Source organism: Saimiri boliviensis, chromosome 7, assembly GCF_048565385.1.
Source record: "Saimiri boliviensis isolate mSaiBol1 chromosome 7, mSaiBol1.pri, whole genome shotgun sequence".
Lineage (NCBI taxonomy): Eukaryota > Metazoa > Chordata > Mammalia > Primates > Cebidae > Saimiri > Saimiri boliviensis.
This window is the reverse complement of record NC_133455.1, coordinates 21,877,382-21,892,506: the sequence shown is the minus strand read 5'-3', so window position 1 is coordinate 21,892,506 and position 15,125 is coordinate 21,877,382. Positions and strand designations below refer to the sequence as shown.

The following is a 15,125-nucleotide window of genomic DNA, read 5'->3' as shown; positions in this document are numbered from 1 at the left end:
ACTCTGTACCAGACCCCACAGAAAACAAGACAAAGTCCCTGCCCATCAAAGCTCTTCCTGCTAAAGGAAGCTGAGGGAGGTGGAGGAGGGCCCTGGAAGGCAGGCAAGGTCACCTTTGTGGAGGGATTGGGGACTGAGAAAGGGTTGGACCAGGTGACCCCTCACAGCCCCTCCAGGCCCAAGATCCTGGAATAGGAATCCCGCAGGACCTGGACAGGGAGGTGGGGCAGGAGCGTAGAAGCCAGACTGCTGGGTTCAGAGCCCTGCGACCATGCCTGTTACTGTGCCTTCTCAGCCTGGTCTCCTTTATCAATGCGAATTAGACTAGTATACCATTATGAGATTATTATATTAGGTTGGTGCAAAAGTAATTGCACTTTTTGCCATTTTTGTTTTGTTTTTGTTTAGTAGAGATGGAGTTTTGCCATGTTGGCCAGGGTAGTCTAGAACTCCTGACCTCAAGTGATCCGCCTCCCTTGGCTTCCCAAAGTGCTGGTATGACAGGCATGAGCCACCACACCCAGCTGGGTTTTGCCATTTTTTAAAACTGTTTCTTGATTCATTTTAAAGGATTTGCCATTTTTTTAAATTTTTGTACTCTATTAAAAGTACAAAATTCGCCAGGCGTGATGGCGGGCGTCTGTAATCCCAGCTACTTAGGAAACTGAGGCAAGAGAATCGCTTGAACCCAGGAGGTAGAGGTTGCTGTGAGCCAAGATTGAACCACTGTACTCCAACCGGGGCGACAGAGAAAGATTTCATCTCCAAAAAAAAAAAACGGTTTTGTCATTTTAAAAAATCACAAAAAAACAAAAAGAAAAAAAAAATAGCAGAAAATGCAATTACTTTTGCACCAGCCTAATAGAAAATGAAATAAACAGGCCAGGTGCCGTGGCTCATGCCTGTAATCCCAGCACTGTGGGAGGCCGAGGCTGGTGGATCACTTGAGGTCAGGAGTTGAAGACCAGCGTGACCAACATGGTGAAACCCCGACTCTACTAAAACAAAAATAAGCCAGGCATGGTGGTGCAGGCCTGTAATCCCAGCTGCTTGGGAGTCTGAGGCAATAGAATCACTTGAACTCAGGAGGCAAAGGTTGCAGTAAGCCGAGGTTGCGCCACTGTACTCCAGCCTGGGCGACAGAGCAAGATTCTGTCTCAAAAAAAAAAAAAACAAACAGGTCGGGCGCAGTGGCTCAAGCCTGTAATCCCAGCACTTTGGGAGGCCGAGGCCAGTGGATCATGAGGTCAAGAGATCGAGACCATCCTGGTCAACATGGTGAAACCCTGTCTCTACTAAAAATTCAAAAAATTAGCTGGGCATGGTGGTGTGTGCCTGTAATCCCAGCTGCTCAGGAGGCTGAGGCAGGAGAATTGCCTGAACCCAGGAGGCGGAGGTTGCAGTGAGCCGAAATCGCGCCATTGCACTCCAGCCTGGGTAACAAGAGCAAAACTCTGTCTAAAAAAAAAAAACAAAAACAAAAAAACAAAAAAAAGAAAAGAGCAAAAAGTGCTTAGCCTGGTGCCCAACACATGATAAGCACCCATTATTATTATGTTTGTAACTCTAATTTAGAGTTGCTAATAGTCTATGTTAGTGTCGTTTATTGTTAACATAAATGGCCAGGGAGCCATAGCACTAAACTTGCTAACAAAACCCCTGTTGCTCTATGACCTTGGACAAGTTATTTAAAATTTCTTGACCTCATTTGCTATAAGAAAATAATTGGGGTCAGCTGAGCATGGTGGCTCACGCTTGTAATACCAGCACTTTGGGAAGCTCAGGTGGGCGGATCACATGAGGTCAGGAGACCAGCTTGGCCAACATGGTAAAACCCCATCAATAGATAGGCAGATAGATAGGTAGATATAAGATAAGATAGATAGAAAGAAAATAATGGGGTTGGGCCCCCCCAACCACCGTGGCTCAAGCCTGTAATCCCGGCACTTTGGGAGGCTGAGGTGGGTGGGTCACCTGAAGTCAGGAATTTGAGACCAGCCTGGCCAACATAGCAAAACCTTGTCTCTAAATAAAAATACAAAAATTAGCCAGTCACTGTGGTGTGCGTCTGTAATCCCAGCTATGAAGGAAGCTGAGGCAGGAGAATTGCTTGAACCCAGGAGGTAGAGTTTGCAGTGAGCCGAGATCTCACTACTGCACTCTAGCTTGAGTGACAGAGTGACACTGTCTCAAAAAAAATAAATAAATAAATAAAATCATAATCATTTATTCAATTTAGCCCAATGTGAACACTATTAATGAGTTCTTTCACTTTGTTTTGTATTAAGCCTGAAAACCAGTGTATATCATACCCTTAAAGCACATGTCAATCTGGACTAGTCTCATGCCAAGCACTCGAGAGCTATGTATGGCCAATGACTGCAGTGTTGCCCAGCAGAGGTTTAGGTCATGAGCTTTGGGATTCAGTAGTCATGAGTTCAAGTCCCAGCTCTGCCACTTACTAGCTGTGTGACCTGGGGCAAGTCACTTAACATCTCTGAGCCTTGTTTCCTGTGAAGTGGGAAACAATAATAGCACCCATCTTGTGGTGCTGTTGAGAAGACGTAATAAGATGGTGCATGTATGGAAGCTTAGTGCTTAGAGAACCCCAGGGCAGTGGGTGGGGCCAAAATGCCATGTAGGCAGATGAAGTCCAGGGTATGGGGGTCCCCTGTCCAGTTCCAGGCTCACCACCGTCTCTGCCCCAGGTCCCGAATGCGCCGGGAGATGTTGGTGGAGGGGACCCAGGATGAGCCAGACCTTGACCCAAGTGGGGGTCCTGGAATCCTACCGCCAGGCCACTCCCACCCAGACCCCACCCCGCAGAGCCCTGATTCTGAGACTGAGGATCAGAAGCCGACCGTGAAGGAACTGGAGCTTCAGGAGGGCCCTGAGGAGAACAGCACAACCCTGACGACCCAGGACAAGGCCCAAGTGAGGATCAAGCAGGAACAGACGGAGGAGGACACCGAGCAAGAGGCAGGCAGCCAGCCCCAGGACTTAGGGGAGACAGACAAAGGCCAAGGTCCCCCCAAAGAGGAGCATCCTGACCCTCTGGGTAACGACGGATTACAAAAAGTGGCTCCTGGACCCCTCCTTCCAGGTGGACCCACCCCAGACTGTCCCTCACTTCATCCCCCACAGGAGAGTGAGGCCGGGGAGCGGCTTCACCCGGACCCTCTAAGTTTTAAATCAGCCTCGGAGTCCTCACGCTGCAGCCTGGAGGTGTCACTGAACTCTCCCTCAGCCGCCTCCTCGCCAGGCCTCATGATGTCTGTGTCACCTGTCCCCTCCTCCTCAGCTCCCATCTCCCCATCCCCACCTGGCGCACCCCCTGCCAAAGTGCCGAGTGCCAGCCCCACTGCCGACACAGCTGGAGCCTTGCACCCCAACGCCAAGGTGAACCCCAACTTGCAGCGGCGGCACGAGAAGATGGCCAACCTAAACAGCATCATTTACCGACTAGAACGGGCTGCCAATCGGGAGGAGGCCCTGGAGTGGGAGTTCTGAAGGCAGGGTGAGGGGCAAGGGACATACCCTAGTAACTACCTTCCTTCTCTCACTCTCCTCAACAGGGTGGGGTAGGGGATGGAGGAACTTAACCATCGAAATGTGGACAGCAATGTTATGCCGTTTACGTTTTTTGTTGTAATCCTAGTTCTATGAAGTTGTGTGAGCAGGTGGGTCAAATGCCATGGCCTCCACTTGGGCACCGCTGCCCCTCTTCTCTGCCCTGACCCCTCTGCAGGAGGCAGAAGCAAAATGGCACCACATATTCACCTGAAAACTCCAAACTCTTTTAGAAAAATAAATAAATATTTATAGACCTCTTTTAGATATTTTAATAAAGGATCCTTTGGAATTTATCCCAGCTGATGCTGTTTTGATATTACAGAGAGTTATAAAATCAGGATGCTGTCACAACTGTTGCGAAGTATACACTGAAGTTGTGTCGTTTTTGCCACTAGATGAGATTAAAAGAAGACAATTGTTCAAAGCCATCACAAAACACTATAAGACTGACCAAAATTTAGACAACCTTTGAACCACGGTTTTTTCCACATCTGTCTGTGAGACACAGCACATTGCTACTGCCCTTCCAGAAACTGTGCTAAAAAGAGAAAGTCCAAAAGACTCTAAACGAAAACCTCGATGCCGTTGAGGATGTGTTTCATTCTGGTGGTCTGTTTTGCAACCTTGATAACGCAGAATGCCCCATGCCATTGTAAATGTAGAGCTGTGGGCTGTGGCCCAACCATCCTATACCAGATGTAGCATGGTACAGAATAAACTGCCCACACCGGTCTCACTAGTTAGAAACCTGTGATGCCATGGAGATCAGACATCCAACTTGTCCGTCTATAGGCAAGAAGCGTTTCCAGATCCTTTGGAAAGGTGGGCATGGGGCGGGTGCCAGAATAGTGGCGTTTGAGCCAGAGCAACCCCATTTCCCCATGTGAACCATGCGCACAACCCAGAAGTTTCCCCACTTGTAGGAGTGTGGGTATTCCAGAGCAAGACTGTGGCCACCATCTTCCCCTCTTGGTGTTTTCCAAAAGTGACTGTGTTGGTCATCCCATGACCACTGAAGCTTAGTAACCAGCGCCAAAAAGTAGATTCATCAAACTGGAGACCCCAGCTCCCCTTCTCACCATCTTCTTTCTCAAGTCGACCCTGGTGCTGTTTCTGGAAGGCATCTGCAACTCCAAGTCCGTGCAGAACTCTGGAAGGCCAAGTTCATCGCAGCATGTTCACCATATCCCAGCCTCCAAATCTACCCTCCTACCATCCAACGCATGACCTGTTGGGGAGCAGAGACTCAACCTCTGACTCAGAGGAGCCCTTCTTCCAGTGTCTTTGGCATGGTTTCTATGGTGAGAGTTCCCAATTGGGATGGAACAGCCACCATATTGGTTATTGAATCTCTCTCCCTTGTTTTTATTACATTTCCTTTTTCAAACTGTCTGTGGGAAGGCTGAATTGGGTGACTCCCCAGAATGAAGATGAAAAGACCATAATCAGTGCTGATGTAATGTCAGCTGGAGAGATGGCCGATGGAGGTTTCAAAGATGCAGCTAACAATTTGAAACCATATGGGCAAAACTCGGCGACTGGAAGGTACAGATTAAGGACCATTCCAGAAATCCCAACTCTCACACCCAGCCCAGGCTGCAGTCTCCACCCCAAACAGTCAACAAAACACAAACCCTGAAGGAAAACCTTTTCCATACACCCAGGCTATGCATTGAAGAGTTTTCCACTGTATACATTTTTATCCAGATGAAGGTATTTTTATATTTTGACAATAGGAAACAGTGACCAATTTTCAGAGTAATCAAATCTGGAACAAACGAAACTTCTCCTTTTTGCCACCACCACCCTGTTGCAATTAAGACAACCGTGGGGGAACACACGACTTTTTACTGTTGAAACCAACACAGCATTGAAATCCAGGCTTATACGCAGACTTGGATTCCTAGAGAACTAAATTTGGCTTTAGTGTGACGGGATTTAATTAAGCACTTAGTATAGTCTTTTGAACACAGAAATCCTGTTTCACTTAAAGCTAGCGGACCCGTGAACAACTTTGTCAGGTTCACGTTCTGTAACGGTTAAAACACACACACACACACACACACACACACACACACACACACACCATTTCTATGAGAGATTGATGAACTTTGTTTAAAATTTAAAAAAAAAAAAAGGAACATGTTCTGTAAACGAGTCGCTAAATACAGAATTGTATAATAATTCTGGGTGTCTTGCTTCTTTGTTCTGGGGCTAGGAGTGCAAACTAGAGGTCAGATCTGGCCCTCAGAGATGTTTCCCAGAATGGTATTTTTTGAAACTAGTTTTTAAGGCACAATGGCTCACACCAATAATCCCAGTGCTTTGGGAAGCTGAGATGGGAGGATTGCTTGAGCCCAGGAATTTGAGGCTGCAGTGAGCTGTGACTGCCACTGCATTCCAGCATAGACAACAGAGAGAGACTCTGTCTCTAAAAAAAGAAAAAAAAAATTAAGCCAATGTCTAAACTGCCACCATTGGCTCGGCCTGGTGGCTCATACCTGTAATCCCACCAGTTTAGGAGGCTGAGGTGGGAGGCTCACTTGAGGCCAGGAGTTTCAGACCAGCCTGAGCAACACCGTGAGACCCTCCTCTCTAAAAAAATTAATTGCCAACATTAAAATGTGGGGGCATGTCCCATAAAAAGCATGATTACCAGCTTCTCTGGAAAATAGTTACCATCTCAGCCACACCGCGCCCACCTTCCAGTGTGACAACAGCCAGATGAGGGCTGGCCGCCTTTAAACAGGGCACAAGCCCATGATTTGCTTCAGCCCTCAGCTGTCCCACCTGCCTGGGCCCTGTGTGCATCTGGGTTGGCAAGTGTGCCTTGTGGACCAGGCTGCAGCAGGGTGGAAGCTAGTCAGACTCCAGGGCTTGATATAAGGAGTCAGAATTGCACCATACCCCTAAACCAGAGAGTGAACCAGTTTGCAAGCTGCGCCCACCTCCGTACAGTGTGTGAATGATTAGTGCCCCCAGCCCCGACGGGAAAATGCCAAGAGGGGCTTCCTGTTGACCACCATAGCATCACCCTTTTCCTAGGTGTATAACTAGGGCCTCAGTTTCCTCATCTGCAAAATGGGGGTATCACAACAGCCAGCTCAGACGGTCATTGTGAAGAATATACATGCATATGCATAAAACTGTGTGGCAGTAAGAACTCGAGAACTAAATACAAAAATCAGCTGAGCGTGGTAGCGAGAGCCTGTAGTCCTAGCTACTTAGGAGGCTGAGGCACAAGAATTGCTTAAACCCAGAAGGTAGAGGCTGTAGTGAGCCGAGATTGAGCCACTGCATTCCAGCCTGGATGGCAGAGTGAGACTATTAAGAAAAACTCGGGGCTAGGTGCAGTGGCTCACACCTGTAATCCCAGCAGTTTGTGGGGCCGAGGCAGGTGGATCACGAGGTCAGGAGTTCGAGACCAGCCTGACCAACATGGTGGAACCCCATCTCTACTAAAAATACAAAAATTAGCCGGGTGTGATGGCGCATGCCTGTAATCCCAGCTACTCAGGAGGCTGAGGCAGGAGAATCACTTGAACCTGGGAGGAGGAGGTTGCAGTCAGCCAAGATCATGCCATTGCACTGCAGTCTGAGCAACAGAGAGAGATTCCGTTTCAAAAAACAAAAAAGAAAACCTCAGTAACTATTAGTTATTGTTATTGTAAGTAGGGGGTAGGTTCTTCCAGCCCATGACAGTGAGTCTCTTTGTACATCGGAATCGGGCTGCAGGAGGGGATTTTGTGACCTATGTCAGGAGAGTCCCTGAAGTGGCACTAAACATCACTCACCCGTGAGCCCAGCCATGTGGCTGTCCCAAGACAGCTTTTTTCCCTTTGTCTGGAAACTTCCAATTGCCCTAGTTTTTCCATGTCCTTCCAGGGAGAGTTGAACAGTTACCCCCACCTCAGTTAGGATAACTAACTGGGATGCCTGGTACCCCATCACGGAGTGGTGGGGGTGGGGGGCCAGCAGGTCAGGGCCAGGCCCCCATCAGCCCTGGAGCTCCTGAGAAGCCCGTTTCGGGTGACATTTCATGCAGAGGGATGGCCTATCCTCAGAGCTGGGGAGGAACATGGGAGTCAAGAGCCAGGTGGCCTGGTTTCAACTCTGGCTCCACCTCTTAGAGCGGTGTGACCTTGGGCAAATGCCTCGGCTTCCCAGCCGTGAATGGAAATGACAGTAATGGCATCTTGCTCATAAGGTGGTTGTAAAGATTCAAATGAAGTCAAACCGAAGACTGCCCTTTCGGACCCTCATTGGTTCACAGCTCTTGAGAAAGTCGGAAGTCAGAAACCGCCAGGGTTCGGCCCCCTGTGGGACCAGGTGGGCAGGAGTGGAGTCTGGCACCGCGCAAGCCATCCGAGAACCCGAGGGCATAGGTGCCTGTGGGCCTCAGGGACTGAAGCGTGTTCTGGGTCATCAGCTTTGGTGTGGACAGGGTGTCTGCCGCCACTGCCCTGGCATGAAATGTGGAAACAGCGCAGCAAAGATGTGGAATTCTGCACCGGGGGCTGCGGGAAAGTACAGGGGCTGGAGAGCAATGAGAAGGCCAGGATAGCCTCCAGGAGGAGGCAGGTTTGGATTGGGGCACAGAGGAGAGTGGAGAGCCCAGCTAGGGGCCACTGGGCAACGGTTCATCCAGCTGCTAAGTATTTGTTGAGTGCCTACTGTCTGCTCAGTGCTATAAGCATTTATTGAGTACCTACTGAGTGCTCAGAGCTTGGATGGAGGAAACACAGGAGGCCATGAGGGCACAAGTAGTGGGGTCCAGGAAGGCTTCCTGGAGGAGGGGGCATCCCAGCTGATGCTTGAAAGCGTTAGAAAGGAGAAGTAGAGGAGGAGTACAGAAGGAACCACAGGCAAGGGGTGGGACCGGGATAAGAACCTGGGAGGAAGAAGCTCAAAGGAGGCTGGAAGTTGAGGTAGGGCAGCGGGGAGGACGAGGGATGAGATCAGATTGTGAAGCACCTTGGGGCATGGCAGGAAATACGCCTTTCTCCTGAGGGCACTGGGGAGCCACGGAGGGTGTGAGGCCGGGGGTTGCTGTCAGTCTAGCCTTTGAGGAGGTCAGGAGGTCACATCTCCCTGGGGAGAAGGCAGATTACCGAGGAGGGCAGGCCCCAAGCCTCAGGCCTCCGTGTCTTCCTCCCTCTCCTAGTTTAGCTCCTTCCACCAGCCAGGCAGCCCCACATCCCATCACCTCCTAGAGAATGCACGAAACCAAGCCCTCCCTAGCTGACTGGCCCTTGATGTGGTCATTCTAAAGCCCTAGCTCCCCACAGCCAAGGCTCCGGGTTGTGCCGCTATGGAAACCAGGCTGCCTTTGCAAGTACCAGGGACACTGAGTGCACTCCCAATCCCAAGAGCAGGGCGCCTGGAGCAGGGAAGGCCACCCAGAGAGGCCAACCAGGTGACCTTAGCAATGGTGACTCCTCACTCCAGGTCTGTTTCCCTACCTGCACACAATGAGAGGGAGACACAGTGGCGCTCTTGGCTGGTCTGTGACCTTCTCCGGCCTCCTAGGGTACAGTCGTGAAAACACCGGCTTTGAACTTAGCCTGGCCTGCGTTTGAAGCTCCACCATCAGCAATCTAAGAGTCATTCCATGAAACGCAGTTTCCTTAACTGGAAAATGGATCTGATCATCGTAGCATCCCTTTTACCGGTTGTCTATTACTGCATAACAAATGATGCCAAGATTGAGTGGCCTAAAACAGTAAGCACTGATCTCTCATGATCGCTCATCATCTTCACGGGATGGAAATGTGGGGACTGTGTAACTGGATGATTCTGGATGGTAGGTCTTTCAGGAGGTTACAGGTAAGCCCTCACCCAAGGCTGCAGTCATCTGAAGGCTTTTCAGGGACTGGAGGATCCGCTTCCAAAATGGCGCACTCCTGTGGCCCACAAGTTGGTGCTGGTTGCGGGCTTCAGTTCTCTAGGTAGGCCTCTCCACAGGGCTGCTTGAGTGTCCTCACAACATGGTGGCTGACTTCCCCCACAGTAGCCACAGCTACTGTCTCCTGTGACCTAGATTTGGAAGCCCCATTGTTGCATCCAAAGTTGGCCACATGGGCCCACCATGACTCAGTGTGGGAAGGAACCATACCAGGCTGTGGATACCAGGAGGCAGGGTCACCTGGACCCCATCTTAGAGGCTGCCACCACACTACCTTATTTCTTCAGCTGTGGCCCTTGAATCCCTGGCACCCTACTCAAAATGGAATTTCCTGGGCCCTGTGTAAACCTGAGCTGGGGCCCAGGAATCTGCATTTTTATTTTATTTTATTGATTGATTGATTTTAAAGACGGGGTTTCACCATGTTAGTCAGGCTGGTCTTGAACTCCCGACCTCAGGTGATCCACCCATCTTGGCCTTCAAAGTGCTTGAATTACAGGTGTGAGCCACCACGCCCGGCCGGAATCTGCATTTTTAAGAAGCGCTCCAGCTGATTCGGACACAAACTAAAGGTTAATCCCACTGACTGTCATAGGTCTCAACAAATGGGAGGGACTTCTCATCCGGTTGGTTTTCTTTGGCCCCCTGGGTGTGCCGGCCCCTAGGACGGACACTGGCAAACAGAAGAGAATGACAGAATAGGAGCACAGAACAGAGACTCACTGGGTGTCCTACAAGCTGGAACTGTTAGGTTGAAAGAAATTGTAACCCATTTAACTATGCAAATGTTTATTGGGAGGATCTGGGGAGATCCTGGAAAACCAAAAGCAGGAAGTTCAGCCAGGCTTCATGTGTTGCACAGGCTATTTTGATCTTAGTTCCCTCTAAGGCCTGGCTGTTTCTCTCCCTGCCATCATGTCCCAGAAGGGTCACTCGGCCATCAACTCAAGTTCAGCACTTATAGATTCGGAACTTAGTTTGCAGGACCCTGATTGGCTCAGCTTGCGTCTGACCAACTCTCATCCAATCAGCTGTAGTCAAGGAGGGAAGAATCAGGGGAGCTGAGAGAGGCATGGAGGCCAAGATTGGCTTCTCTGTGCCAGGCCCCGGGGAGGGACAGAGGAGAGGCAGATGTAGCCCCTTTCTTGAGTAGCTGCAGCCTAGAGGGCCTGGGTACTCTGCCCTGGGATTTTTCAGCATCACAATTAGCGAAGCAATGACAGCTGTGTCCCAGGACCATGAAGAGAGGGCAGCAACCATGGCCCTGGTGCTCAGATGCTGTAGCCCCAGGCACAGAGGAACCACAAAGGTAGCTGGCCCCAGTGTCAGGAGCAGAAAACCCTCTTGGAAAAAACAATCCATGGGCCCTCCTTTATTATTATTGTTGTTGTGGTGGTGGTGGTGGTGGTAAAATAGGCTGAGCGCGCCTGTAATCGCAGCCCTTTGGGAGGCTGAGGTGGGCAGATCACCCAACCTGAGGTTGGGAGGTCGAGACCATCCTGAGTCGTTATTGGTAGTGGTGGTGGTGGTGGTGGTGGTGGTAAAATAGGCCAGGTACGGTGGTGGCTCACACCTATAATCCCAGCACTTTAGGAGACCGAGGCGGGTGGATCACCTGAGGTCGGGAGTTGGAGACCAGCCTGACCAACATGGAGAAACCCCATCTCTACTAAAAGTACAAAATTAGCCAGGCGTGGTGGTGCATGCCTGTAATCCCAGCTACTCGGAAGCCTGAGGCAGGAGAATTGCTTGAATCAGGGAGGCGGAAGTTGCGGTGAGCCAAGATCACGCCATCACACTCCAGCCTGGGCAACAGAGCAAGACTCCATCTGAAAAAATAGGTAATAGCAAAACTGCAATTACTTTTGCACCAAAATAATACCTCCTATAAGTGGAATTATGTAGTATTTGTTGTTTTGTGACTGGCTTATTTCATTTAGCCTAATGTCTTCAGGGTTCATCTATGTTGTAGCATGTGTCAAAATTTCCTTCTCTTAAGGCTGAAAAATATTCCATTCCCTGGATAGACCACAGTTTGTTTACCCACTAATCCACTGATGGGCGCTTGGGATAGATGCAAGAATAATGCTGCTATGAACATGGGTATGCAAAAGTTTTTTCAAGACCCTGCTTTTGCCGGATATGCTGGCTCAAGCCTGTAATCTCAACACTTTGGAAGGCCAAGACAGGAGGATTGCTTGGCCCAGGGGTTCAAGACCAGCCTGGGCAACAGAGCAAGACCCCCATCTCTAAAATTAAAAAGTTAGGTGTGCTGGTGTGTACCTGTGGTTCCAGCTACTTGGAAGGCTGAAGTGAGACGATCACTTGAACCATGGAGGTCAAGGCTGCAGTAAGCCTGAATGGTGTCACCACTGCACTCCAGCCTGGGCAACAGGGCAAGACCCTGTCTTTTTTTTTTTTTTTTTTTTGAGACGGAGTTTCGCTCTTGTTACCCAGGCTGGAGTGCAATGGCGCGATCTCGGCTCACCGCAACCTCCGCCTCCTGGGTTCAGGCAATTCTCCTGTCTCAGCCTCCCGAGTAGCTGGGATTACAGGCATGCGCCACCATGCCCAGCTAATTTTTTGTATTTTTAGTAGAGACGGGGTTTCACCATGTTGATCAGGATGGTCTCGATCTCTCGACCTCGTGATCCACCCGCCTCGGCCTCCCAAAGTGCTGGGATTACAGGCTTGAGCCACCGCGCCGGGCCAAGACCCTGTCTTTAAAGGGAAAAAAAAAAAAAAAAAAAAACAGCTGGGCGAGATGGCTCATGCCTGTAATTCCAGCATTTTGGGAGGCCAAGGCAGGTGGATCACCTGAGGTCAAGAGTTTGAGACCTGCCTGGCCATCAAACCCCATCTCTATTAAAAATACAAAAAATTAGCTGGGTGTGGTGGCACATGCCTATAATCCCAGCTACTCTGGAGGCTGAAACAGGAGAGTTGCTTGAATCCGGGAGGTGGAGGTTTCAGGGAGCCGAGATCATGACACTGCCCTCCAGCCCAGGCGACAGAGCAAGACTCCATCTCTAAAAACAAACAAACTGACAAAAACCTCTGCTTTCAATTCTTTTGGATAAATACAAGCAGTGAACTGCTGCATCATATGGTAATTCTATTTTTAACTATTTGAGGAACTACTACACTTTTTTCCACAGAGGCTATATCATTTTTTCTCTCTCTTTTTTTTTTTTTTTGAGACGGAGTTTCGCTCTTGTTGCCCAGGCTGGAGTGCAATGGTGCGATCTCGGCTCACCGCAACCTCCGCCTCCTGGGCTCAGGCAATTCTCCTGCCTCAGCCTCCTAAGTAGCTGGGATTACAGGCACGTGCCACCACGCCCAGCTAGTTTTTTGTATTTTTAGTAGAGACGGGGTTTCACCATGTTGACCAGAATGGTCTCGATCTCTCGAACTCGTGATCCACCCGCCTCGGCCTCCCAAAGTGCTGGGATTACAGGCTTGAGCCACCGCGCCCGGCCCATTTTTTTTCTCTTTTAGCCACCACCTTGCCTGGCTAATTTTTGTATTTTTAGTAGAGACAGGGTTACACCATCTTGGCCAGGCTGGTCTTGAACTCCTGACCTCTTGATCTACCCACCTCAGCCTCCCAAAGTCCTGGGATTATAGGCATGAGCCACCATGCCTGGCCTTTTTTTTTTTTTTTTTTTTTTTTTTTTGAGATGAAGTTTCACTCTTGTTACCCAGGCTGGAGTGCAATAGCACAATCTCAGCTCACTGCAACCTCCACCTCCCAGGGTTCAAGTGATTCTCCTGCTTCTGCTTCCCTAGTAGCTGGGATTACAGGCACCTGCCACCACACCCAGCTAATTTTTTGTATTTTTAGTAGACATGGGGTTTCACTATGTTGGCCAGGCTGGTCTCGAACTCTTGATCTCAGACGATCCACCCGCCTCAGCCTCCCAAAGTGCTGGGATCACAGGCATGAGCTGCCATGCTGGATGAGGCTGCATCATTTTACATTCCCATCAACAGTGCACAAGGGCTCCAATATCTACACATCCTGGCCAACACTTGATATTTTCTGTGTTGACTGTAGCCATCCCAATTTGACTTGTATTTTGCTACTGATTACTGATGGTGAGCATCTTTTCATGTACTTATTGCTTATTGGCCATTTATATATCTTCTTTGGAGAAATGTCTACTCAAGTCTTTTGCCCCCCCTCCTTTTTTTGGAGATTGAGTCTCGCTCTACCCCCACCCCTAGGCTGGAGTGCAGTGGCACAGTCTTGGCTCATTGCAACGTCCACCTCCTAGGTTCAAGCGATTCTCTTGCCTCAGGCTCCTGAGTAGCTGGTATTACAGGCACCTGCCACCATGCCCTGCTAATTTTGTATTTTTAGTAGAAACAGGGTTTCACCATGTTGGCCAGGCTGGTCTCGAACTCCTGACCTCAAGTGATCTGCCTGCCTCAGCCTCCTAAAGTGCTGGGATTGCAAGCATGACCACCACTCCCGGACTTTTTTTTGCCGGTGCGGGGGGATGGAGTCTTGCTGCATCACCCAGGCTGGAGTGCTGTGGTGCCATCTTGGCTCACTGCAACCTCCACCTCTCGCATTCCAGGGATTCTCCTGCCTCAGCCTCCCAAATAGCTGGGACTCCAGGCACCTGCCACTACACCTGGCTAATTTTTGTATTTTTAGTGCAGTCAGGATTTCACCGTGTTGGCCTGACTGGTCTCGAACTCCTGGCCTCAGGTGATCTGCCCACCTTGGCCTCCCAAAGTGCTAGGATTACAGGCATGGACCACCTGGCCTTTTGCCGAATTTTAAATCAAGTTGTTTTTTGTTGTTGTTATAAGTTTTAGTTCTCTCTATATTCTGCGTATCAGATTGCAAATGACTCGCAAATATTTTGCCCACCTTTTAAAAAGTCTTCATCAGAAAAATACAAAACCTACAACTTATTATTTTACCATCTTGGAAGAGTTTCATGTTGAATACTGAAATTTTAGAAGCTGGAACAAGCAGCAGGAACTTTTTCATAACAAAGTTGTGTAAGGTGAGGTGAGCTCATCCGGGGAGGGGTTAGGAGGAGTGGATAGTTGGCATCAGATCTAGCCACATAGCACATAGTAGGGACAAAGCAACCCCTTAGGAACATTCAAGATACATGGCCACAGGGGGACATGATCTTCCTTCCATATTTGTTCACTCTTTAGGAAGGGATGAGAAGCAGTGGCCCCTTTACTATTTCAGGGAATCCCATCCTTGCCCCAACCTGCACCCCACTGAGCCAACAAAAGCCCTGCAATTGGCTATCCAGAACCACCCTCAAGTGTGTGCCAAACTCAGAATGGGGCATGTTCTTCAGAGTGGTCAACTTCTTGATGGTAAGATGGCTGCCACAGTGCCAGGCATCACAGACATTACTCCCCCTTCTCCCTCTTCACAGAGAACAGTGAAGAGCTCTTTATTGTGTTTGTGTTTTAGAAGGTAGACCACTCACATCTCATTGGCCAAAATCAAGTCACACAACCACTCTTTGGCAGCTAAAGTTTAGCCATTCCCTGAGAGCCTGCAGTAGCGTAACAGAATTTGACTACATAAGTATTCAGGGTGGATGGATGTTTGGCAATCAGCCTAACCTCTGGCTGAAGTGTCCCGCTTGAGGGCCTCACCCTGTAC

The 15,125-nt window shown here is 49.5% G+C and overlaps 1 protein-coding gene across 7 annotated transcripts in view; it reads left to right on the top strand.

Moving 5' to 3' along the window:
• CUX2 (cut like homeobox 2) overlaps positions 1-5,757 on the top strand; it is a 314,909-nt gene extending 309,152 nt beyond the window's left edge. For all 7 annotated transcript variants that reach the window (XM_039472472.2, XM_039472474.2, XM_074402234.1 and 4 more), the window contains one exon: positions 2,709-5,757. In XM_039472472.2, the coding sequence (XP_039328406.2) occupies positions 2,709-3,510 (802 nt within the window). In that variant the 3' untranslated portion in view covers positions 3,511-5,757. The remainder of the gene's footprint in view (positions 1-2,708) is intronic.
• The last annotated feature ends 9,368 nt before the right edge of the window (positions 5,758-15,125 follow it).